General features: G+C 33.8%; 1 protein-coding gene across 3 annotated transcripts in view; it reads right to left on the reverse strand.

Moving 5' to 3' along the window:
- SGCE (sarcoglycan, epsilon) overlaps window positions 1–27,578 on the reverse strand; it is a 66,226-nt gene that overhangs the window by 13,702 nt on the left and 24,946 nt on the right. For 2 of the 3 annotated variants that reach the window (XM_012647876.1, XM_012647871.1), the window contains exons 2-6: window positions 25,853–25,975; window positions 23,820–23,977; window positions 20,751–20,823; window positions 16,207–16,405; window positions 599–761 (exon numbers count right to left, since the gene is read on the reverse strand). In XM_012647876.1, coding sequence (XP_012503330.1) covers window positions 599–761; window positions 16,207–16,405; window positions 20,751–20,823; window positions 23,820–23,977; window positions 25,853–25,975 — 716 coding nt within the window. The remainder of the gene's footprint in view (window positions 1–598; window positions 762–16,206; window positions 16,406–20,750; window positions 20,824–23,819; window positions 23,978–25,852; window positions 25,976–27,578) is intronic. The other variant, XM_012647881.1, reaches the window with a different exon arrangement.

Below are 27,578 nucleotides of genomic sequence, written 5' to 3' on the forward strand. Positions count from 1 at the left end.
GAAACCTTACATTTTCCTAAATCTTTTAACATGCAAATTAAAAAGTGGTTTGGACAGAAATATTGAATGGCTATGAACTATAGGTAAGATTCTAACTTTTTTCACTTAGAATTATTTCTTGTGCTTTAAACTTTCCCTAAAATTTGAGTTTTCAGGACATTGAATTGTTAGCACAATGATGCCTTTATTTTTAGAGTTATTATTGTACTACATTCTCTCCTGCCAAAGTGGGGTCGTGGTGGCATATTTTAGAAGAAAAGTTCTGCACATAATCACACTGACTCCATAATCCCTGCTGATTTAGCAGCTACCTGGATGTCCAGAGGGTTCATTTGGACCACCTGCCAAGCTAATCCAGACCCAGCAACCAATCAAGGGTAGAGTGAGTACAAAAGTGGAGATACTGTTTCCTAAATGGATGTACTGTTGACAAGCTTACCAGATCCTTAAAGTCAAGGAAAGTCAATTGCAGTTAACAACCTAAACCCTGGATTTGTTGGATTTGTTCTTAAAAGCAATTCAGGTTTTTGTCGAATGTTATCTCCAGCCATATCACCCTTAATTACATTTGCAAAAACAAAATAAAACAAAAACTCACCAATGAAATTTTGCACCAGTCTATGTAAAACTGAGTACGAAATTTTTTATCACATGTTATTACAGGCTCCATTTCCTGACTGCATCTCAATTGATTCTGTGGATTTTCAACTTCTCGTAAACAAGAAGAAAACGGGACATCGGCACCAACCATGACATACACGCTGTAAAAATGTGAAACTTTCAGGTTATCCTTTAAGAAAATTGGAAACACTAAAATAACAATCTACCTTGAAAGTAGGATTTATCCTTTTGAATTGAAGGATTAACTAGAATTATCCCTACAGTAGAGGCCTAGGCTTTAAAAGCAGTGATTCATGTACGGGCTTCCTTTCATTCATTCCTTTATTCAACCAATATTTACTGAGTGCTTTGGTGTACCAAATACTCTTTCCATTCAACGTTAATTTCCAAAAAAAGTTTTATTTCTTTCCATTTATTTTTATTAAAAATAATCATGTATCATATTCTGATTACTGCATTTGGCAGACTGCATACCTTAAAAAATTATTCTTAATGTAAATTGTGTAAAAAATAACCCTATCGCTAATATAATAAATAATTATAAGTAATAAATCTTCACTTGATTTCACTATAATAAGATTGTGAAACTATAGGCCTGGAAGTATGGAGCTTTAGGTAGGCTTTGCTATTTTACCCAAGAGTTCTGTCAGTTTTTCTACCAGACAAACCTCTACATGCTTGGTCTCTCTTTAGAAGGCCTCTCAATCTCTTATCTAAGATATTAATGTAAGGGAAAAATTATTGTTTGGTAAACACAAACGAGGCACATAAAATTTATTTTCTTAGTGTATATCTTAGCAATTATGAAGAAAGAATCTATTTAATTGGCTAACGAGAATTCACAATAAAACAAGATAGTCATAACAGCATTTAAATAATCCTGGAACAGCCTGAGAAGACAGGCGTCTCATTGACCTTTCAAAAGAAATGAGAAAACCAGGAAATTACTCTAAGTAAATATTATTTCTTTTCATAAGGACAATGTTACAGCTACTTATGAAATGAAATAAAACCATCAAAATTCCAGCTGCCTTCTTTGCAGAAATTGACAAACTGATCCTAAAATTCATAAGGAAATTTAAGGAACCCAGAATAGCCATACACACAAAGAAAAATCTTGATAAAGAAAAACAAATTTGGAAGGGCCATAATTCCCAATTTGAAAACTTAACCAAAGTTACAGTAATCAAGACAGTGTGGAAAAGGCATTGGGATAGACATATAGATCAATGGAATAAAATTGAGAAATAAACTCTCATATTAAGTAAATTGATTATTTTCACAGATACCAAGACAATCAAGGGGGAAAGAATAGTCTTTACAACTAATGGTGCTGGAACAACCAGATAATCACATAAAAAAGAATGAAGTTGGGCCTCCTACCCCATATCATATATAAAATTAATCCACAATGGAGCAAAGAGGACTTCTGGTTTCCAATAAGGTATATAAGTAGCTCGGAAGTAAACACTCCAACCTAACAACAAGTAAAAAGCTGAACAAACTGAAAAATAAACAATTCTTCTTAGATCCATAGGATAAGCAAGATCACAGGGCAAACCGTTGCCTGGAAAATTGGAGAGACTGACAGACAAATACAGAAAATCACAATTTACTGGAGAAGAAACCCCTGAGCTGAAACTTCTGAGAGAACCAGTATTGAGGTAGGCAACCCTGAACTTTAATTGATGAACTGCTGGAGGCTTAGTGTGGACAAATCTGAGAAGGTAATAACTCCAGAGGAACCCCGTCATCAGAGGGCTCCCATATTTATGTGTTTTATCTCCTTGAGATTACCAGGTCCTTACAGTGAATATAACAGAACAATTCTCTTGTGTTTCCAGCAGGGGGAGGTAAAAAAATCATTTTGAAACACATCAGAGTGTACTGTTCTTAACAAAGCCTGCCCTCAGGAGAAACTATTTAACCAGAGCCTACCCTGCTAGGTTCTATCAGAGCCTAACTTACTTGGGGGAAGAAAAATACCCAACTATAGCTGGCTCTATCCTTCCATGCAAAGGAAGGAAAATACCCAACATCAGACCACTTTAGCCATCCTGTTGCACCTAAGGGAGGGCAGCTGAGCAGCACATGTGAAGTTCACAGTCCTGAGGTACAAGCTCACTGAAAAACTGAGAACTAACCATAGGACTATAGAAAGCATCCCCAACCTTACCACCAGATTACTAAAGGCCTATTTACAGCCACTCCTTTCACCCAGTACATTAGTCCAACTATCAAGGAAAAGTTACAAAACATACTAAATAGCAAAAAACACAGTTTGAAGATACTGAACAAGCATCAGAACCAGATTCAGATACGGCAGAGATGTTCAAATGATCAGACCAGAAATTTTAAACAACTATGATTAATAAAGGGTTATAATAAATAAAGTGAACAGAATTGTTAGAAGTTCTTTACAGAGATGTAAAATGATGTAGGTTGGAAACTGAGACCTACATAAAGAAAAATACAGCATCGGAGAAGAAATAAGTGAAGATAAAAAGAAGAATTTTTTATGTTTCTTATTTTTAATTGATCTAACAGATAACAGCTTGTTTAAAATAATAATAGCAACAATGTATTCACCTATGTATGCTTAAGTATATAAACATTTATATATGCTTATATATAAACGAAATGAATGAGAGCAATGATACAAGGGAAGTGAGGGAGAAATATGGATTATTTTGTTATCATAAGATACTTGCACTCCCTGGGAAGTGGTATAGTGTTATTTAAAATTGGACTTGGATTACTTGTACATGTATATTACAAACTCTAAGGCAATCACTAAAGGAAAAAAAGAAAAAAAGAAAGAAAAAGCCACAACTGATAAGCTAAGAGGGAAAAGAAAACAGAATCATGTAAAATGTTCAGTTAAAACCACAAAGTGTGAGAAAAGAGTGAAAGACAAAAATAGGAACAAAGAACAAGGGCAACAAATAGAAAAATAGCAAATATGGTAGAGAGAAATCCAACTACATTAGTAATTACTTTAAACATCAATGGTCTAAATGCTCTAAGTAACACACAGAGCTTATCAGAGCAGATTAAAAAGCAAGATCCAACTATATGTTGTTTATAAGAAATCTACTTTAAATATGACACTTTAAAAAAGCAGGATTAGCAACATTAATTTCATACAGAGTAGACTTTGTAGCAAGGAAAGTTATCAGGGATAATGAAAGATATTACATAAAGGGGTCAATTTTTCTAAGAATATAAAACAATCCTTAATGTGTATATGCCTAATAACAAAGCATCAAATTACATGAGGCAAAAGCTGATAGAAGTGCAAAGAGAAACAGATGAATCTACTATTACAGTTGGAGATTTCAACATCCCTCTATCATAAATAGACAAAAGCAATAGGAAGAAAACTGGTAAGGACATAGTGGAACTAAACATCATCATCAGATAACTAGATTTAATAGACATCTATAGACTACTTCATCTAACAATAACAGAACACACATTCTTCTCAAGCTCACATGGAATGTTTTCCAATATTCTGGGCCATAAAACACACCTTAACAAATTTAAAAGAATAGAAATCATACAATGTCTGCTCTCAGATGACAAGAGAATTAAACCAGAAATCAACATCAAAAGATAACTGGAAAATTCCCAAATACTTGGAGATTAAAGCAACACACTTCTACATAACATATGAGTTAAAGGAGGAATCTCAAAAGAAGTTTAAAAATATTTTGAAGTAAATGAAAATGAAACTACAACATCAAAATTGTGAGATGCAGCAAAAGCAACACTCAGGGGGAAATTTATAGCATTGAATGAAGACAAAAGATCTAAAATCAACCGCCTAGGTTTCTGCCTTAGGAAACGAGAAAAACAAGAACAAATGAAATCCAAAGTAAGGAGTAGAAAAGAAACAATAAAAATTAGGGAAGAAATCAGTGAAATTAAAACAAAAAATCAAGAGGAAAAAAATCAAAGGAAAAAAAAGCTGGTTCTTTGAAAAGATCAATAAAATTGATAACCCAGACTTACTAAGAAAAAAAAAGAGAAAGAATGCTAATTCTAAATGCTAATATGAGAAATGAAAGATCAATATCACTAAAGATTCCATGGACATTAGAAGGATAATCAAGGAATATTATGAACCACTCCATACCAATAAATTTGATAATACAGATGAAATGGACCAATTCCTTGAGACACGCAATCTGCCAAAATTCATACAAGAAGAACAATCTGTATTGACCCTATATCTAGTAAAGAAATTGAATCAATAATCAAAAACCTTCAAAAATAGAAAGCACAAGACTCAGATGAGTTCACTGTTGAATCCTACCACAAATTTAAGGAAGAAACTATTCCAATTTTCTACAATATTTCTCAGAAGATAAAAGCCAAAAGAATACCTCCTGTCTCATTCTGTGAGGCCAACACTACTTAAATACCAAAATCAGAAAAAAAACATTATGAGAAAACTACAGACTTGTACCTCTTATGAACATAGATGTAAAAATCCTCAACAAAATATTAGCAAATCAAATCCAACAATATACAAAAGGAATTACACACAATGACCAAGTGGGATTTATCCCAGTTATGCAAGGCTAGTTTGACATTAAAAAAATCAATTAATATAATCTACCACATCAACAAGCTAAAGAAGAAAAATCACATGATCCTATTAGTAGATGCAGAAAAGGCACTTGACAAAATCCAACACCATTCACGATAAAAACTCTTAGTAAGCCAGGAATAGAGGGGAAATTCCTCAATTTGACAAAGAACATCTACAAAAACCCTATAGTTAATATTACACAAAATGGTGAGAAACTCGAAGTTCTCCCACTAATATCAGGAATAAGTCAAGGATGTCACCTCTCATTGCTGCTTTTAAACATCATACTGGAAGTCCTAACTAATGCAATGAAAGAAGCAAAGGAAATAAAAGGTATACATATTTGGAAAGAATAAATAAAACTGTCTTTGCTCACGGATGATATGATCCAAAAGAACTGACAAAAAGTCTCCTAGAACTAATAAGATATTATAGCAAGGCTGTAGGATACCAAAGTTAACATACTAAAGTTAATCACTTTTCTATATACCAGCACGAACAACGGAACTTGAAGTTAAAAGCGCCATGCCATTTACATTATTACCCCCCAAAATAAAATACTTAAATATAAATCTAACAAAATAGGTATAAGATCTATATGAGGAAAATTACATAACTCCGATGAAAGAAATCAAAGAACTAAATAAATGGAGAGATATTCTGAGTTCATGGGCAGGAAGACTCAATATTGTCAAATGTCAGTTCTTCCCAAATTAATTATAGATTCAATGTAATCTCAATCAAAATCCTAGCAAGTTATTTTGTAGATATTGATAAAGTGGTTCTAAAGTTTACATGGACAGGCAAAAGACCTGGAATAGCCGACAAGAAATTGAAGGAGAAGAACAAAGTTTGAGGACTGACACTACCTGACTTCAAGACTTACTATAAAGCCACAGCAATCAGACAGTGTAGTATTAGCGAAAGAACAGATAAATAGATCAATGAAACAGAATAGAGAACCCAGAAAGACTCACATAAATCTAGTCAACTAATCTTTGACAAAGGAGCAAAGGCACTACAATAGAGGAAAGATAATCTTTTCAACAGTAGCATTTTAACAACTAGACACATGCCTGTGGAAAAAAAGAAAAGAATCTAGACACAACCCTTATACCTTTCACAAAAATTAACTAAAAATGGATCACAGATATAAATGCAAAATGCAAAACTATAAATCTCCTAGAAGATAACTCAGGAGAAAATCTAGATGATCTTGGGTTTGGTGATGACTTTTTAGTTACAACACCATAAGCACAATCCCTGAAAGAAAGAATTGATAAGACAGACTTCATTAAAATGAAATTTCTGCTCTGCAAAAGACACTATCAAAAATATAAAAAGGCAAGCCACAAACTGTAAGAAAATGTTTGCAAAACACGTATCTAATAAAGGACTGTTATCCAAAATGTACAAAGAACTCAGCAGACACCTCTCCAAAGAAGACATATCCATGGCAAACAAGCATATGAAAAGATGCTCCACATCACATGTCATCAGGTAAACACAAATTAAGACAACAATAAAATTCTACTACACACCTATTAGAATGGCCAAAATCCAGAACACTGACAGTACCAAATGCTGGCAAGGATGTGGAGTAAAAGGAATTTTCAGTGGGAATGCAAAATGGTGCAGCCACTTTGGAAGACAGCTTGGCAGTTTCTTACAAAACTAAACATACTCTTACCATATGATCCAGCTATCACTTTCCCTAGTATCTATCCAAGGGAGTTGAAAACTTATATCCACACAAAAACCTGCATACAGACGTCTATAGCAGCTTTATTCATTATTGCCAAAATTTGAGTACAATCGAGATGGCCTTCAATAGGTGAATGATAAATAAATTATAGTATATCCAGAATATGAAATATTATTCAGCACTAAAAAAGAATGAGCTATCAAGCCATGAAAAGACATGAAAATAACTTAAATGCATATTACTAAGTGAAAGAAGCCAATCTGAACGGCTATATACTATATGATTCTACCTATATGACGTTCTGGAAAAAGCAAACTGTGGAGACAGTAAAAAGATCAATGGTTGCCAGGGGTTGAGGGAAAGGAGAAATGATAGCTGGGACATAGACAATTTTTAGAGCAGTGAAACTACTCTGTATGGTACTGCAATTCTGGATACATGCCATTGGACATTTGTCCAAACCCACAGAATGTACAATAGCAAGAGTGAAATCTAATGTAAACTATAGACTTTGGGGGATAATGATGTTTGTCAAATGTCGGTTCATCAGTTATAATAAATGCACCATTCTGGTGGGGGACGTTGATAATGGCGGAGGCTATGCATGTGTGAGAAGAGCAGGTATATGGGAAATCTCTGCACCTTCTCCTTAATTTTTCTACGAACCTAAAAATTTTCTTAAAAATAGTATACTTAAAGAATATATCAAAGACTTAAATGTAAGAGCTAAAACTATTAAACTTTGAGAAGAAAACAGGCATAAATCTTTGTGACCTTAGATTAGGCAATGATTTCTTAAATATGACGCCATAAAACTCCAGCAATAATAGAAAAAATAAATAAATTTATCAAAGTCAAAATGTTTTGTGCTTCAAAGAACACCATCAAGAAAGGGAAAAGACAACTCATGGAATGGAAGAACGTATTTGCAAATCATATGTCTAATAAGGGACTTGTATCTAGAATATAAAAGGACTCTTACAATTTACTAGAAAGACAAATAATCCAATTGAAAATGGCAAAGAATATGAATAGACATATTTCCAAAGATGATATACCAATGTCTGATAAGCATATGAAAAGATGCCTAACATTACTGGCCATCAGAGAAAGAGAAATCAAAACCAGAGTGAGATACTTCACTTCCACTAGGATGGCTATAATAAAAAAGACAGACAATAGCTAGTGCTGGTGAAGACGTGGAGGAACTGGAACCCTCCTATTCTGCTAGTAGTAGGAATGTAAAATGATTCAACTGCTTTGGAAAATAGTGTAGCAGTTCCTCAAAGGTTAAATACAGTTATAATATGACCCGGCAATTCCATTCCTAGGGATATACCTAAGAAAAATGTAAATATACGTCTACATAAAAACTTGTACGTGAATGTTCATAGCAACATTATTCACAATAGGCAAAAAGTAGAAACAATCCACATGCTTATTAACTTATGAAGGGATAAACAAAAGGCGATATACACATACAATAGAATATTACTCAGCAATAAAAAGAAATAGAATACTGATAAATTCTACAACATAGATGAAACTTGAAAACACTATGCAAAGTGAAAGAAGCTGGTCACATGGGACCACATGTTGTATGATTCCATTCATATGAAATGTCCAGAATAGGCAAATTTATAGAGACTGCAAGTAAATTAGTGGTTGGTTGCCTAGGGCTGGGGATGGTGGCAATTGACTGCTAATGAGTACAGGGTGGGGTGGGTGGGTGTGCTGGGATGACAATGTTCTAAAATGGATTATAGTAATCACAAAATTGTACATTTTAAATAGGTGAATTGTACGATCTGTGAATTATTTCTCAATAAAGCTGTTCTTTTTAAAAAATGAAATGAAATAAAAGTACACCATGAAGATTCAAAGCTATGTCAATATAAGCACGAAGTCACAGCCAAGCCAGAGATGACAACGGTGTTCCAGAGAATGTTTACACAAATTCCTGTGCCCTTTACATCAAATTGATATTAGGATTTAAGTTTAATTTAAAAAAACATTTCTAAAAAAATGATTGTACCTTTGAGAAACAAACAAACAAAATGGACTAAAATTAAAGATCAAATTAAAAATTCAGAACAAAAGTAGATATAAGAAACTATCAGTATTTAGATGATCAGTGAATATAAACATATTCCATTTAAAACAAGTCATTATTTTTAAGCCTCACGTAAAGTTAATTTCTATCCTTTTATTAACTGCCAAGCTAACCTCATATTTTTCCTTAATAATTGTAAAATATATCTGCAAATGCAGATACAAAAGGAACATTTCTTACAACTGTTAACAGCTCGTGCTTAAATAAGACATTGATTTGCATTTGTAATTAGTAAGATTTTAAATTAATTCCTTTCAAGATAACATAAATAGGCATAAAAGTTTTGGTACTTTGAAATGTTTTTCTTAAATTATGAGAGCAATATAAAAATATTACAGAAAACTTGGGATATAAAAACAGAACTCATTTATATGCCAAGAGAACTATTTTCATTTTCCAATGTACCTTGCATAATATTTTTCAAATTCATACATTTTAACCTAATTGCAATCATTTCTAAAATATAATTTTGTATCCTGCTTTTTCAATTAATGTATTGTATGCATTTTCCATATTGTAGTCTTTGTAATTACGGTTTTATGGCAATATAATTTTTTAAGTGCATGTGATTTATTCAACAATTATTTCAGAGTTGGATACATAAGTTGTTTCCAATTTTTTGATGTTGTAAATAATATTGCAAAGACTATCTCTGTGCGTATTCTTTAATGTTACTCTCTTAAAAGAGATGCCTAGAAGTGGAAACATTTTATGACAGTTGACACACACTGCCAAATTACTTTCATCTCTACTTGGATGATCTATAAGCTTCTCAAACGTAATATGTTCCAAGCTGAGCTCACCATTACCCCACCCCACCTCCACCTGTTCCTCCTTCTATCTTCTTCTTTCTTGGTGATTGGCATCCCCAGATGCTCAAGTCACGAACTCAAGCACCGTCGTCTTTGACTCCTCTCCTTCTTCCACATATCCAATCCATCATCAGACTCTGACATTTACCCTGAAATAACTCTCATAGACACCTGTCCACTTTGTTCTATCCTACTGCCACAACTCTAACTCTAGCCACCATCACCTTCCTCAGGGAGTGAAGCAACAGTCCTTAACAGTTCTCCTTGAACCCAGTCTTTGCCATTGTCCTTAGGAAGCCTATTTGCTGAATGAATGAATGAATGAATGAATGAATAAAATACATTATACCAAGTTTAAAAAAACAGAGCAAAAATATCACGCGCAAGAGAAGCTGATATTGGATTTGTCTCGTAGGTATAAAAAAAAGTGTGTATTTATTGTTTCTTCTATAGAATCAAAAAGTTTGAACATGCTGGCTTTTTTTAATACATAATTTTGTCTGAAGCCATGTATAACTATGCTATACATGCTAAAATTATGTTTTTCATAATCAGTTGTTTTCCCTTTAGCTAGCTTTTTGATATGTAAAAATGCAAAATTTTTATGAAGTGAAATGAGGATGATCTTTACCATTATGACCCCAGCACATGTTTTCAAAATTTCAACTGTGTGTAAACAGATGGACGGGAATGTATTATCAAGCAGAAGGCTCTCAATGAATGCTAACAAAACATGGGGCTTCAAAACCTTAGGGATCGATGTATGCTAGATAGACTCAGTCCTTGCAATGAATTTTGGCTTCCAATTTGAACAACTCAATTTCCGCTTTTTGAGGTAAAATACATTTATTGAGGCCTTTAAACATATGTGAAGAGCCAAATAACAGGTAAATAATTGAAGTCAAAACTCTGCCTTTTTCAGCAATAGCCAGATAAATGGATCAAATGATTTTATTTTTTTTCCAAATTGTCCCAACTAATGAATGCCTTTCATTCTTTATGTATACAGGAGATAAAAGGCGGTTTAGAGAAAAATGTGTCCATACACATTACATGTTGCCCAGGAACTCTTGGGCTCTCAAAAGTAGCAACACCACACTTCCTGCTTTTTTCCTCTACCCCACTTCTTTTTTCTGTACGTATCTACAATTAATCAATCAAAAAGTAAGATGAAAAATAAAGGATAAAGGACTTATGAGATTATAACAAAACATACGTAATAAACAAATGAAAAAGTAACCAAATATTAGGAAAAAAACTGAAAAATTGACATTATTATTAATGATAATAATTCCATAGTAATCCAGGGCACTGAGTTAGGCACTGAGTTAGGCACTGAACTTACTTGTATCCGAATCAAAATAGAAAAAACAGTAAATGTCACAGTTCTCATCATTAGAGAGGGGATAGTGTGACTATTTCTTAGAGACCTTAATGTTTTAGTGGCACTAAATTCTAAAAGAATTTTCTCACGTGTTCACGTACCTCTACCAGGGAACACGGATGGCTACTGAGTCCCCTCAACACCAATGTCTCCACGCAGCATTCCCTCCATTCCGTCCTCCCCTCATTCTACACAAGTGTGATCTCTCTAAAAGGAAAACTTTAGTATCACACATTTTCTACAAAGGTCCCTAATGCTTCTGGATAAAATCCAAACAACTTCTCCAGGTAGACAAGGCCTTACATGGTCTGGTCTTTGCCCCCTTGATAACTATCACTTGTGGATCTCTGTCTCCCATTTCCACACTGAGTCGGTTGCCAAGTACAACATGCTCTCCCCTAAGGGCTTCTGGCCATGCCCTTACTTCTGCCTAAAGTTTCCCTTTCTCATTTTCTCAGCAGGCCAGTCTGTACTCACATTTTCAATGCAGATCAGACCTCACCTCCTCCATGAACCCTCTCCAGGCACAGACCCGAAGCGAAGAAGGAGCCCTCTCTGTGGTACCTCAATTGTGGCTCTCACAACACTGATTTTAATTATCTGATGACTTGCCCAGTCCCTAGTAGACTGCAAGCACAAATTGTATTTTGTAAATCACTAAGACCCAGAGACTAATACAATACTCTCCCATAAAAAATACACATTAATAAGAAATGTTAAATTATGAAAGAAAAAATGATAGAATTTAAAAGAATAGAAATTAAACATATAGTTATATTGATTTCACTTATTTATTTTTGTTATAAAAATGGACTGATACGGGTTTCCAATTTCTACTTTTGTTAAAGGAACTTTTTCAAAAATTCCTATCTCATATCACCACCAATCCATAAGAGAAAGGATATTTGAAAAAAAAAGAAAAAAGAAAGGATATTTGTACCAAAAATACAGGAGGGACATTATGTTTTTTATAATTTTTATTTCAAAATATTAGGGGGTACAAGTGTTCTTGCTACATGGATGAATTATATTATATAATGCTGAAGTCAGGGATTTTAGTGTGCTTGTCACCTGAATCCCATACATTGTACCCAATAGGTAAGTTTTTATCTCTCACCCCCTCCCACCTTTTCCTCTTCTTAGTTTCCAATGTCCTTTACATCACTTTATGACCATGTGTACCCATTGTTTAGCTCCTACTTATTAGCAAGAGTTTTTCTATTCCTGAGATACTTCACTTAGAATAATGTTCTCCAGTTCCAAGTTGCTGCAAATGACATTATTTCATTCCTTTTTATGGCTGAGTAGTACTCCATGGTGTGTGTGTGTATGTGTGCATGTTTTCTTTACCCACTCATCAACTCATGGGCACTTATGTTGATACCACATCTTTGCAACTGTGAGTTGTGCTGTGATAAGTATTCAGATGTAGGTATCTTTTTGATAAAATTACTTCTTTTCCTGTGGGTACATACCCAGTAGTGGCATTGCTGGATTCAATGGTAGTTCTACTTTTGAGATTCAATGGTAGTTCTACTTGAGTAGTCTCCATACTGTTTTCCATAGAGGTTGTATTAATTTACAGAGGAGTGACATCATCTAAGAAAAAGGGGCAATCCTGTATCATCACAGATGGAGATAACTTCAGAACCCTGCTAAAACTAGCCCAGAATCATGACTTTCCATCAGACCAATATCTGGCAGCCACTGACATACATTCTCCCTTCCTCATGTATAACTTCTCACTGAGGCCTTTGATACAGGACAAAAATCAGACAATTAATTAGAGGGAGTACTTTGTAAGTGCTCCCTGTAGAGAATAAACTAGGATTCTCAGTTGCTAATTGGGGCTAGATCCACACGCTTTGGTACCAGAGGAAATAGTGGTAGGTTTGACAATCTCTTAGGAAAATTGAGTATATTCTTTAATCCTCACACCCCATCATTCCCTTCATAGCCACCATTTACACTACATCACTCACCCATGGTTGGCAGCTATGACATGCCTAGAATGAAATATAAACCTGCTCTTCTTTCCACCAGCTTTATCCCAAGCTAAATACATCCACGAGTCCTTAGCCTCTGGCTCAGTGTCAGGAGCAAAGCCAGAACCAAGACCATGCCCAGAGACAGCACAGTTGCTTTGGGGTTATGGGTCTGGCACGGGAAAATGAACCTTTTCAGAGGGCTCAGCCTTCCCTTTGCAGGAGCTTACTCACTTTGAAGTAAATCTTTATAATCATTTTCTGTTTGATTTAGGAGAAGTTTCAAAGCTGTCAGTGAGTTCTACAGAGATGAAAAAATGCTTGTGAAGAAGGACAATGAGCCGGGATGCTGTAGGGTAGGCTCTTGAGGATAGACATTTAATGACCCTTTAGATGGCGGAAGGGTAGTAGGTTTACTTCAAGAGTCTACCACTGAGAGCTACTCTTGGTCATCTGCTGTTTATTTAACTACACACACTGAATATGAAAAAATTTATATTATAGTTACTAGATTGTGGCTGTCATGAGTAATAGGAAATAATTTCAAGAGGATCTTTTTTTTTTCTTAATCCAGGACCAAGACTTATGCTTAAGTGTTAAGCACATTTATTAGGTGTTTAATTAATACTTCTGAAGTACATGGATACATATTTTAAATAAAATTTTTAAAAAGCAAGGGTTGCAATTCCTTTGCAATAGCTGACCCTACTTCTTGATCTTTATGATATTTCATTTTTAAAAGGATTTATAGCCCAAGATATTTTCAAAAGAAAATACAGAGGAAAAAAGTGTATTAAGTAAATTAAAAATCACAATATACACCATTAAAAAGGAAGAAAGGCACTAGAGATGAGTTAAGCATTGGATTTATTTCTAAATTTAAAGCAATAGGGCTAAAAAATTATTTCTGTTACCATGACATTATATAACAACTAAAGAAAACATGCAAAATCATTCCTAGGGATAAACTTTTCTTCTGGAATTATAACAATAGGATTTTATTTTATTCATGCTTTTATAGGGAGACTGGAGTAATGGAGTTGGCACATAGAAATGCTATTTTAAAAGACTCCTCATAAGAATATTTTGTAAAGGTTAAGGCTTAACATTAAATTAAAACTCATGGAAAGCATTTCAAGTTGGGAAGGGATCTGAGACAAGAGTCCAAATGAATGCCATGGGACGAACTCTCAAACATCTGACAGCATATGCCTCCCTCTAGCAGGTGTTGGGGGCTGGTCCACCAATGATTGAATTCTCTAACAAGTGCTTGTAGGACAAAAATTCTGTTCTTAATTTAGAGTCACATGCTCAGGCCCAGCCCTAGGCTCAAAGAATCAGTCTCCAGGGGGAATCAGAGGCCAGGAACCTATCTATATTTTTAGTAATGTTCTACTGGCAACTCTCAGGCTAGACATAGTTGGAAAGCACTGCTTTAGGTCAGAGTTTGGTTTAGGTAGCTGCTTAGTTCAATTAAGTTCAGGTTCTAAAAGTGCCTCTACGGGTGGGGCCTGCATTATTGATTGGAGAAAAGGTGAGACCAGAAAAAACTACAACTATGGAAAACTCTACCAGTGCCTGTTTTTTGTGCTATTTCCTGCAATGTTTTTTTTTTTTTTTTGGTTATTGTTTTCACAATCATTGTGGAACACCATTACTTTAAGAAAAATGTTGACAAAGCTCCATATTTAGAGAATGTTTCAGGGGAAATACTCCTGTTCATCTCATTCCATGGTTTCACTTTAATTACTCAGTGGGAAAGAGAAACATATTGTAATTCCAAAGTGAAGATTTAAGGTCTAGAATTATGTTTTCATATAGAAAGCCAACCAGTGTACAGACAAAAGATAAAGCAAATATTTTCCTCAAAGCACTTCTATGTGTGCATGACTGACTTCAAAATCTATTGCTATAACATAGAAGATAAAACTTAATTCCGAAATTTTTAAGTTGGACTTTATAACTCACTGCTTTTCCCTATCCTTCTACTACCCACTCCCTCAGACTTCATCTATGTCATCTGTGATGTTTTCCCTTATTTCCAACAAAGTTCTCCTTTAAAGCTGCCCTTGGAGTTAATTCTCACTAATCCAGGTATTCTAGCTAATTTCAGATATCACCTGTATAACAGTGTTTTCAGAATTACGGATGAAGGAGGAGTTGGAAAGGGATATGCTGTGAAAAAATGTGATTTATACCACATACTGTACTTTAATAGGACGGGGGCAAATCTGCCTCAACCTACAGATTGGTAATTACAGATCAAAATTTGTCTTGATAAGAACATTGACGCTTTCAATTTGCACAGGCAAGACTGTTTCCTGACCTCTACAAGGATACAAGTTGTATTTTGTACAGCTTGAAAATCGACAAATCCCTTTCTAATAGATTGTCTCATTTAATCATTATAACAACCCTAAGGAAGAGTATAATCCCCACTGGAACCAATGAGGAAGTTGAGGCCCAGAGAAGTTCAAGATTTGCCTAATATCACCCAGTTTGTGAGTGACAAGGCCAGGCTTTAGGCTCTCGTGTCATAGGAATGGGCTTCCAATCCACCCCAGCTATCAGTCACCAACACATGGTGGAAAGAATGTTAAAGACGAAGAAATAGTTTCCTAGAATAAAGTTACAGCAGTCCGCGCATCCTTCTGCGGCTGATAACTGGGGCATCAATTTCCTTGGAAATTCATGGCCCTAAATAATCAGCTTCTCTATGGAAGGCACAAAAGACTTAGTGCTATAATTTACGATGCTGATCCTGATCTATAACAATTAGATTTCACAGACCTGGAACTTGAGATATAAAGAACTATTAACACAATCTCTTTGTCAATATAGAAAATTGCTAGCATGTTCATATCTTTACAATATCTATCTCCTATTAAAAAGAAAACTGTAATAGGCCATCTGCCATCTATAATAAGCGTGATAAAATCACCATATTTAAAAATCTATATTTAAGACAATGAGATAAAGGTCTGCTTACCCCTCCTTCAGGTCATTAATGGGAAGCGGAACCCTGCCGCCCCTGTCTAGGGCCGACGTTATGTTTATGGCGTTTAGGCGCTCAGGCTGCCACACATTTTTCACCGCTCCAAGAAAGTCTCCGAGAACCTCACTGGCCAACATTTCTTCCACGTTCATATTTTTAATGAAGAATTCTGCTTGATATGGCAATGGGAAGTCTAATTTTGGAGAAAAAGGGTATGCATATCTTTAACAAAGTAGTCTTTTAAAGGGGAAACAAAAGAACAATTTGAGATTTGTTGAATTCTGTCATAATCCTGGAAGTAGGGAACAATATTAATACTGGCTTTAAAAATTTTCTGTATAATAGAGGATGTCTCTAAAAACATAACATACCGTTAGACACAGAACTTTATCTATGATATAATAAAATCCAAGGTCCAGCAATTTATAATCACAGGACTTGCCCCCAAAAGAAGAAAGACTCAATCTGCATTTTTAATTGATAATATCATTGATCTTTTTAGGAGCATGCTAAAATGTCACTTTTTCCTAAAATAAATTTTGATTATATGTCCAACACAAATTCTAAAAATCAGAGCAATTCTGTTTTCATCACTCTATAATTAAATAAGCTAGAAAAATTTTAAAAGTTCTTACGTAATTCCACATTTCACACTGTTAGAAATTTAGTTAGCTTTTTCCCCTCCCCAATGTCTCATCAAAATTTCCCTCTAAATAGTTCATAATCTATATTTTAAACCAGCCCAATGTTGAAATAAGACTCTCAATATAAGAAATCTAAATAAATACAGAAATATTTGTTATTCAAATGTTACTCTTGAATTACAAACCATCATTTCCTATATTTTGATTGTTCTATTAAGATAAAGAATAGCCTACTTTTTATTTAATAATATTTCTATAATAATAAAAGTTAACTTTTTAAAAATATTTACTATGAGGCAGGCCAAGATAAGGGATTTAAGTGAATTTTAACATTTAATTCTCACAACAGGACAGTGAGTAGGCACTTACATTTTTCTCTATACTTTCAGATATGGAAGCTTATCTTTGGAGATGTCCAAGAACTTGCCATGAATTTGAACTTACCTCATATTATTTTTATCTCATTTTAAAAAGACTGTATATATAAAGTGACCAGTGGAGTTCCCAAAATATAGTAAGAACTTATAAAATATTAAACTTTGTTTTTGGTTTTTTGAGACAGGGTCTCACTTTGTCACCCAGGCCGGAGAGCAGTGATGTGATCATAGCTCACTGCAGCCTCAAACTCCTGGGCTCAAGAGATCCTCCTGCCTTAGCCTCCCAAGTAGCTGGGGCTATAGGCGTGCACCACCACGCCTAGCTAATTCTTATTTTTATTTTTGTAGAGATGGAGTCTCACTGTATTGCTTAGGCTGGTGTTGAACTCCTGGCCTCAAGTGATCCATTTTGGCCTCCCAAAATTCTGGGATTACAGGCATGAGCCACCACACCTGCCTAAACTTTAGCTCTTATTATATTAACAATAATATGAAAAGTTTGGTTATCTGAATTCATACTGTAAAAGTACAAGAAAATATTTCTGGACTCTACACCAATTTAAAGTCGCCAGTAGTAATTATACTATGTATATCCTGTAATTTATTTCAATAAAATTCATTTATCTGTAAAGTATTCCACTCTTCCTTAAGAAACCAAAAAGAAAATTACATAAGTACCAGAAATCTTAATGACCTCATTTCTTATGGAGCTTCTTTGATACTAAAAGAGATTTGATGCTAACGTCAAGAAAGAAACTCCGGTTTCAAAGTTTTTAACAGTTCTCTAGAGCATAGCCATTACTTCCCGAAGATTTAGTTCTTCAAGGCCCTAATCATAAAAAGTCTTTTACTTAATATCCCATATTGTCATTTATTCTACTTATGATTTTGTTAGATTTGTTTAATGTATTGGTCCATCTGTAATCTTCTAAAATATATTTATTCTCTTTTAAGCAGATAAATTTCCTGTTTTATACAGAGAAACAATAGCTTAATTATGCTACATTTTGCTACGTACCTAAAAACAGTCATGCAGAAATGTGTCCTCAGGAAGAGTTTCTTGGCAATAAATAATATTTATAAATAATACCAAATATAGCTGTTGAATATGCCAGAGGTCAATAATCTATTCATTTCCTTAAAATGTTTTTACATCCAATTTTCTAACTCTTTTCTTATTATCAGTACTACTTTTTGGAGAACTGTTACTTGGCTTTTCCTGATCCCTGTGACCCTGCTTCGTGTCTCCCTCTCTGAGACCTGCTGTGAAGCCTGTCGCTGCCACTACACCCTTCAGAGGCTCTGGGTTGGGCAGCTGCCTGCTGTCTACCCAGCTAAGAGCTGATGCCAGGCCTACCACAGATGAGTCACAGCAGCTTTCTAACTCTGGGGAAATCCCATGCCTGCTATATTTGGAAATCACCGAGGCCAAGAGAACAGTAGGCCAACAGATTGGTGGCAGGCCTCTGAGGCGCTAAACCCAATTTAGAGAATCACTTTTTGTACTCTCCTTGAGCGCCACGCTGTGTGAGACTACATGACTAATTTCCCATTAGGTCTCTCAGAACAGGAGACAGCTGGGCAGGGAGTTGGACAGAGCCTGATTACCCTGATATAAACTTGTGTTATTTCTTTTCCTAAAACTTGTCTGGGACAAATAGCATGAGTGTAGGCCATGCTCAAAGATGTACATCCTAGTGCACATAGACATTCTTTCTAGACTACCAAAGACAAATACGTGACCTTTAGTTCAGTGATACTCAAATAGTTTAGGGCCACTAAACCCTATGTAAAAAGCAGTGGAACAGCTCTGCCTGAAGTAGAGGTAATGGCTTCCAAAACCCATCTCTTCCTCCTCCTCCTCAGCAGCATACCTCCAAAACCCTTGATTTAGATAAATAGCTCCTAATGCCAACTTTCAGCCCCACAGTTGTCTGGTGTCTTCCATTAGTATTATCTGCTTGATCACGGGTCCCCATATGTCAATGCTACCACCTATTAAGATCCTTGTGTACTCTGTATCTATGCACTAAGACCAGGCTTGAGAAGGAGTTAGCTCAAGCTGTAGAGAAGGCTGTCTTTTAGTTTGTAGGGATTCCCATACTTGATAAAAAGTTTTCAGTCTCTCTGAGACATAATGGTAAGGTTATATGGTTCAAGCCCACTGTAATATAACTATTAATATAGAACTATAGTGATGAATTCTCAATGGGGAAGGAAACTTTTCAACTGTTCTGCTCATTAAGGGTATTCCAATTCTACAGGGACAGCTTAGGATGGATGCTAACATCCAATCACAATTGTGGTCAAGAACAAAAGTCTCCCTGATCCAAACATAAATACTTACCAAAAGCCCTTGGGGAGTGGGAGAGTCAACAAGGAGCCCTCTGTCCAGGACTACAGAACTGGCACTTGGACTTGCTTTTCATGTATGAAGGTCATTTTAAACTCACACATTTGTTGTCTACAATTGATACTGCTAAGTATCTGGAGAAAAATTCACTTAATGGAGTTCAAATCTTTAAGCAATTTCTGCAAATTTCATTTTACAGAAATTGCTTTCTTTCATACAGTATAAAGGCAATTTTTAATCCAGCCTTGACTGAATTATCATGAATTCCAAATTAGCAGGTTCTGATAAAATGTTTTGTTTGCTCATTTGTTTTTAGTTGTATTAGTAAATAGAAGCAAGAATTCCCCTATCAAGAATGCAAAATTGTTTTTCTGTTTTCAGAGGAAAAAATTCTGCATCAGCTCCTCTCTTATCACCCTCATAAATGATATCTTGTATAGAGAGGATTACCCTATAATTTATAAATTTTAACTACAAAGTTTTTAGTAGTATGTATTTTTCCCAGTCGGTTGCCAAAATAGAGTCAAAATATTTGAGAGTGAAATTCTTGGAATATGTCCTTTGTCCCTAACCTTACAAGTCCTTAGGAAGTCATTTACAATTTGGGCATATGTAACTTTAAATTGCTGATGCATTCTAACAGTTACTAACACATGATTAGCTGTTTAGGAAAGAAATCGTGTGGCAAATTGCAGTTTATTTCTGTCTTCCAACAATTCTATATGGTCACATACAACTAGATGACCACCTATAGTAAATTTTAAAGTAAAATAATAAAACTAGCTAATGATTATTGATTGTGTACTCTGTGATCAGCTCTGTGTTAAGCACGTTTCAAGCCTTAACTCATAGAATCCTTACCCCAGACTTATGAGAGAGATGCTATTCTTAAGTCTTGTTTTACAGATGATGAAATCAAGCCTTAAAAAAATAAGTGGCCTATCTGTTTGGTTCCCTATCCTGAGTTTTTTACCACCATAACACATCATGATATTTCATAATAAATTAGATACTGCTTAGTTTTCTTTCCTACATTTTACTACTTCATCAGTTATATTAGGTATGTAGTGCTTTAAAATTCTTAACTATATTTTATGTAGTTATGAAACATAAAGAAATACTTCTTGTAAGTAAGGAAATGATCAACATATTTTCAATACCTACCTTCTGCTGACATTATATTAATTATCAAATTATGCCTTGCAGTCTCAAAGGTGCGCCTATTGTAGGCAGTTATCTATTATAAAAGGAAAATCATATTAAAGAAGTGAAATGTTATTTGTGAAATGAAGTTCATTAAGGACAAAACTGAAAACAAATTGTTGTTCTTTCCATTTTCATTATTTGTTGATATACTTACAAAATATTCCTTCTCTGGGTAATAAGAACTTGGGGCTTTTAGCAACATTATGAAAAAATAAAGAATTAGGTCTATTTAATGTCCTGAAACAAAAAGTTAAAATCAGAAAGACTCCTTCATAGAAAGCCATTAAGTCCTGGTAGCAACACAGATGCATCACTAATAAATGGATTAACCATTATGAATTACTTACCGGTGACGTCCTGAGGTTTTTTAAAAAATCTAAACAATATGTTTTTATACTTTTAAATGAAGTTTAAGGATTATAACAGAATGTACACTTCAAAACAAGCACATCTTTGTGTTGTTTGCATTAAGACTAAACTGCATACCAGTCAAAAAATGTCATAAAAGACCCTTTGGAAATCATCTCTCACTTACGATGGTAGTAAAGCAGAAAGGATCACAGTCTTAAGTAAGCTTACAGCACATGCTCAAAACCACAAATCAATCCCTTCAGAGAGTCCAGTATTAGTAAACATTTGTAGGGCCAATGAACTTACATCAAAGTCAACTCAGAAACAGCCACTGCAAACAACAAACAAAGCAAAGGCCAACTACAGGATATGGCTTCAAAAATCAGAGAATAATTAACTTTATAACAGATATTAAATCATTCAGACATGTCTGCAATACCTCAAAAACACAAATGATTGTGTCAAAGTCTTAGAATCCCAGCACTAGCCTTCTGGCAGTGATTGCAGCGGGAGTTGACACTGAGACAAAAGAAGAGTATAAAACTGACTCATATTAAAAAGAAACATTTTGTGCATTTAAAAACAAGTATCAAAGATTTTTATACATCAAATATGAGCGTCAAAAGAAATAAATTACACTCATTAGAAATATTATTTGAGAGTTAAAACAGTAAGAATCAGAATTTTGGAATAAACAATTCCAAACCTTTAAAAATACTTAAAAGGTATATATTCTGAAAGGCATATTACTCCACAAAGTTAAAAGAACTTCTCTCTCCATGGTTTGTCAAATTTCCATCAGATTTAATCATTTCCTTGCTGCAATCTATTGAGATACCTAATCAATTAGCCTTACAGTGAACACTAAAATTAAAACTAGCCAATAAAATAAACTTAGAACTATTGTTCAAATGAAGTAAATAAAAAATGCAAAATAGATTTTATTTGGGAAACATCATGATTTACAAGTTTACCATGCAAAAAGTTTAATCATATTTTCAATGGAAAAAAGAGAATGAATCCTCTACTATTTGTTATATCTTGAAGTTTCAGCTCAAAAAACAATTGATATTTTCAAATTAATAGCAATATTTTTATGGCTAGCTTTCCCATATTCATCACAAATTTCATTATTATAAATTTCATAAATTCTAATCAATGTCTTTTTTTTTTAAATCCCAGGCTACTGAAGGGAATGAAGAATATTTCATATTGGGAGGAAGAATTTCATTATCTGATTTTATATTCAATGTTTAATTTTAATAGCTATGAAAGAATGTAGTTCTTCTATCACTTCTGAGATATTTAAATACTGTAATATCCTCCCATTTTACTTATGATTATGGTGTGAAGACCTTCAAAGCAGAAGAGAGTGTGTGTATGTATGCATGCTTTATTTTTGGTCCTCTATTTCTAAAACAGTGCCTGATCTACTTTAGATGCTTAAAATCTAAATATTTCACATAAACATTTACTGAATGAATTAATCAGCAGATTTATACAAAATATTAGTTTGATATGCAAATTCTTGACTAAATTAATAGAATATTTTAAAATGCTATGCCTGTTGCTACATATGAATATAAAAATAAGTTATTTACAGATTAATTCACCACTTGTTATATGAAGGAAAGGCTAAATTTTTATCTTCATTTTAGTGTATTTTTAACACGTATTCATAACACCATGTTAGTCATGAAGTATAAAAACATAATGAACTCTTATGAAACCATCTCAATGCATGTGTTTCTCTCCTATCGTAGACCCTTGCCTGTCCCAACCAGAAATAGTCATTATGAATTTGGTGTTGAACATCCCATTCATTTTAAATATAGTTTTATTATTAATGTATGTATGCTAAAATGTATGGTTTGGTTTGTTTTTGAACTGTACCAAAATGGTAAACTCTATGTATCTTCTGGTACTTCTTTTTTTTTCAATTCAATTCAATTCAATTGTCTTTAAAATATTTATCCATGTTGCTGGGCAAACTTAAGTTTATTGTTGCCCTTAATATTCACTGTGTGAGTACACCACAATTTATTAATCTATTCTCTTAGTGATAGACTTTTGGGTCTCTACTGTTTTGTGGCTTTCCAGTGTTTTGCTATACAAACATTGTGCTTGAGGAGCACCGTTGCAAATGTCTTCCAGGAGGGCATTTGCAATTATTTCTTTTGGCTACCTACCTAGAAGTGGGACTGCTGGATCATAGGATACAGTGATAGGCAACTATGTATCACTGTACCCTACCATCAACTATCCTGTAGACATCAGGGTCTAAAACTATGGTAGGACTCCCCTCCCATTAACTGCCACATTCAGTACTGTTTTCCAAAGTGGCTGTGCCAATTTCCATATCCACATGTAATGAATTTTACTGACGGTAAACATTTATTTTCTCAATATATGTTATTCATGTGTAGAAATGTAACCCCAACCCTAACCCTAACTCTAACCCTAATCCTAGAGTTTCTTACACTGATCCTATACTCACTGCTAGCTTTTCTTAAGATTTAAAATAATCTATCAACTATTCAATTTCTTCCTTTCAAATCCTTATAGATTTCATTTTTCTTTCTTTGCTGAATGTAAAACTCCAATTATTATATACAGTGTGTATATGCATATATATGTATATATAATACATATAAAATTTTTCTCTAAGTAAATTACCTCAATAATAGTTGGCTTCCCCACATTGTCAGCTGTTGGAGACCCATAAAGGACTCCATCACTATACGGTGTCCTTTGAATATATCGAAGCCATCCAGGTCGGTCTGGGTAACCCATTAAATTTGTGTTAAATGTGATGGGATCGTTACTAATCTCACCTAGATAAGAAACACAGAATTAAGACATAAGCGTTATTTTCACACATGCTCCTTTGGTAGTTTCAATCAAAACATGGTCTAAATTTTTTTTCTTACATTTGTAGCAAACTACATACACACATACACAAAATCCATCTGGGAATTTGATTAGGGCCCCATGTTAAAAAGACATCCTTTTGGTTGTTTAATTTGTCTAGAAATTTGATGCAATGAAGAAAGCATATTCATACAATTTTCTTGGATTTTTTTTTTTTTGGTCATCTAAGAGTAAGGTAGTTCCACTACTGAGATAACTATCTTTCAGAAAAATTCCCTAACCATTATATTGATGTATTCGTTCTTTTGAGAAGCATTCCTTTCATGAAACTCTGGATACTATCAATCTAATGTTAAAGAATATTTCAAAATCATTAAAATATTGGCAAAATAAAAATAATATAATTTTACAACATTGGAGGACAGACTGAAAAAGATGTTACAAATCCAAAACAATTATAATAATGATAGCATTTATTAATAAGTAATAACAACAGCATTATTTATTAGCATTGAATAAATGCTTTACAAGTACTATTTCATTGATTTTCAAACATAGCTATGAAAGTAGTACTATTATTGGCCCTAATTTTATTTATGGAATATGTTATTTTCCATATTAAGTAATTTCTCCATGGTCATAGTAAATGGTGGAACTAGAGTTTAATCCTGGCTGACTCCAGAAACTATGCTCCTAACTACATACTTTCTTCTCAAATGTTAGAGATGCTGCTCAAAAGGTTTAGCTATAGAGTTTTGCAAACATGTAATGCCTCATAAGAAAACATTTTTTAAATAACTGATGAAAACATTACCTTTTTTCTTGAATATTATTAAGAACATGGCTAACTATATTTTATGAAAGCTTTCTGATATGCTATTCATCATATAATCTACAAAAAAATTTATATCAATTCCAATTTAAAAATGTGTTCTTACGAAATATGATTTTCAGAAAATTCATTTTTCTGAATTCATTATTTGAATTATAACTTAATACAAAAAAACCTCACATATTCTCACTAATAAGTGGGAGCTAAACAATGGGTATACATGGTCATATAGTGGCGTAAAGGACACTGGAAACTAAGAAGGGGGGGATGTTGGGAGGGGAGAGATAAAAACGTACCTATTGAGTACAATGTATGCTACTCTGGTGACAGGCACACTAAAAGCCCTGATTCGGCATTATACAATTCACCCGTGTAACAAAAACACTTGTGCCTCCGTAATATTTTGAAATTTAAAAAAAACTTAATATGTTTTTTCTTGCTATACTTCATACATCTTTATTAATTTGACTGCATTTGTGATCATTCAAAATAACATATTTAAATCAATAGTGAATTAAATAAGACTTCATAAATGGTATCACTTTGAAGAAAAAATTAACCTTCATTATATTATTTTGAAGTTATATAAAATTATCTCCTATTGTGAAAGCTTTTGAGAACTCTTACTTAATATATTTCATTCTTGTCTACCACACATGTATAGTTTTCCAGAAGTCAATGTGCTATGTAAGAATCTACATCTTGATATGGAAAATCATAATTTTACAGCTATAATTATTTCTATGTGAATATAGGTAGATCATTTGTCAGAGGCATAAAACTCAAGACTGGGAATCTAGAAACATACTTTCCTTAAAATTCAAAAATAAATTTCCTTCTGTAATTAAATTTCTAGTCTTAAAATGAGAAATATCCTACAACAATTAATTTATCACATAGCCAGACCATTTCAAATAATAGCTGATCATATACCATACAGATTATACACACCGAACAAAAAGAAAAATTTAGTAAATTAACCACTTTTTTCCCACAAAGAACATACCAGGTTTGGGATAAGGTGGAAATTCCCCCTTAAAGTATTCTCTTTCCAAAACATGAACAAAGAGGACACCTGCAGATGGGTACACATTCCGATCAGAGTGCACCTTGGAGAAAATAGTGTACACTGAAAACAAAGAGGAAAGATAAGAGACGGAAAGACAAATAATGAGATATTCCCTTAATAATTCAGCTTACACTGTAAAGAAGAGTCTCACTGTGTAGAAATTTCTGGGAAAACTGAAGCAACATGCAAGAGAACTGCTGATAACTGTTTTAAAGGAAGCTGATTTCAGGATAAAACATGGAAAAACACTTATAATTTGTGTTTAGAGACTTTTCAAACAGTACATAAAGAAAATTAGGCACATTTAATATTTTAAATTGTTATTAAATTAGAAAGACATCCATAAGATATTTTTTGAAATTCTTACAAACCAAATAAATCATGGGAACAGATAACTACATAATTGCTACAGTTTTTTTTTCTTTTTCCTTTTTTAAAAACAAAGTACATAGAATAATTTTTAAATTGTAAGAATACATACTGTATTAATTGTTTTCTAGACAAAGCACATCAGTCTATATAATACCATCAATACCTGTAAGGTGACTTTCATATAACTTATAAAAATGCATTGATTACTTTTCCTGAGTATTCGCTCCTCATATCTCTCCTAGAAATGATTTATTCCATTTTCTCTGATCTTGACATTTAATAATTCAAACATACTCTATTATATTATGCTACATTTTAAATAAGCAATAATAATTACATAATAAAATTCAGCACAAATAATTTAAGGGAAATGGAGCAGATTTCATGGTTTACTAGTTACTTAAGACATATGATGTGAATACATTAAAATGGCCAAATTGGTTTGATTAGTTTCCACCTATTGTTTTTGCTCTGATGTCATCCTCTCCACCAACACATTATTGCCATTACCCTAGTCACCTCTACAATCTCTTTTGGATTTCTATCTTCCTGATTGGCTAGCAGCTGCAATTTTTAGACAGATAAACCCTATCAAGCCAGTCCTTTCTCTTAGTCACTGATGGATTTGTAAATGTGGTAATTAACCTTAAGAACCCCAAGGCTGCTCACTCTAAGCTCACAACTTACTAAAAGCCCTGGATAGCAAGATCACTGACAGTAAATTTTTCAGCATAAAAATAAAAACTCCCACAAAATGTTTCTTTATCTGTGAAAACTTGTCCCTGTAGTTCTGTGGATGGCTGCCAAAAAAAAAAAGGAGAACTAAACTAAAATACTTGGCTTGTAGCTTCACGTATCCATAGCTTTACTACCAAAAACAACTTCAAAGGCTATGTAACAGAGGGAAGGAAGCTGCAAGTTAGGTTTAAATTAGGTATGTAGGGAGACTCGTTCTTTCCTGACCTGTTTCGTAACTAGTATTCAGAAGTGATCCTCCCATGGCATTTATAGTAACCTACTTCTGTCCAAGAACAATTTACTTACCTGTAGGAATGATCCTATTCCAAATAACAAGAATGAATGAATCATAGAAAAATAGTAAGGATAAGAAGTTTGTTTTGTTTTTGTTTTTTACCAGTTTGATACCACAACACGCCCTGAATGCTAGCTGCTATGGGGAATGTGAAGATGAAAGAGACCCTATCCCTGCTTTCCATAAGTTAACTGTCTGGTTTGGGAGACCAACATCCACCTAACTAAGTATTATCCCAGAGGTATAAACTGCTCTGGC

Source organism: Propithecus coquereli, unplaced genomic scaffold (genome assembly GCF_000956105.1).
Source record: "Propithecus coquereli isolate 6110/MARCELLA unplaced genomic scaffold, Pcoq_1.0 Scaffold108, whole genome shotgun sequence".
NCBI lineage: Eukaryota > Metazoa > Chordata > Mammalia > Primates > Indriidae > Propithecus > Propithecus coquereli.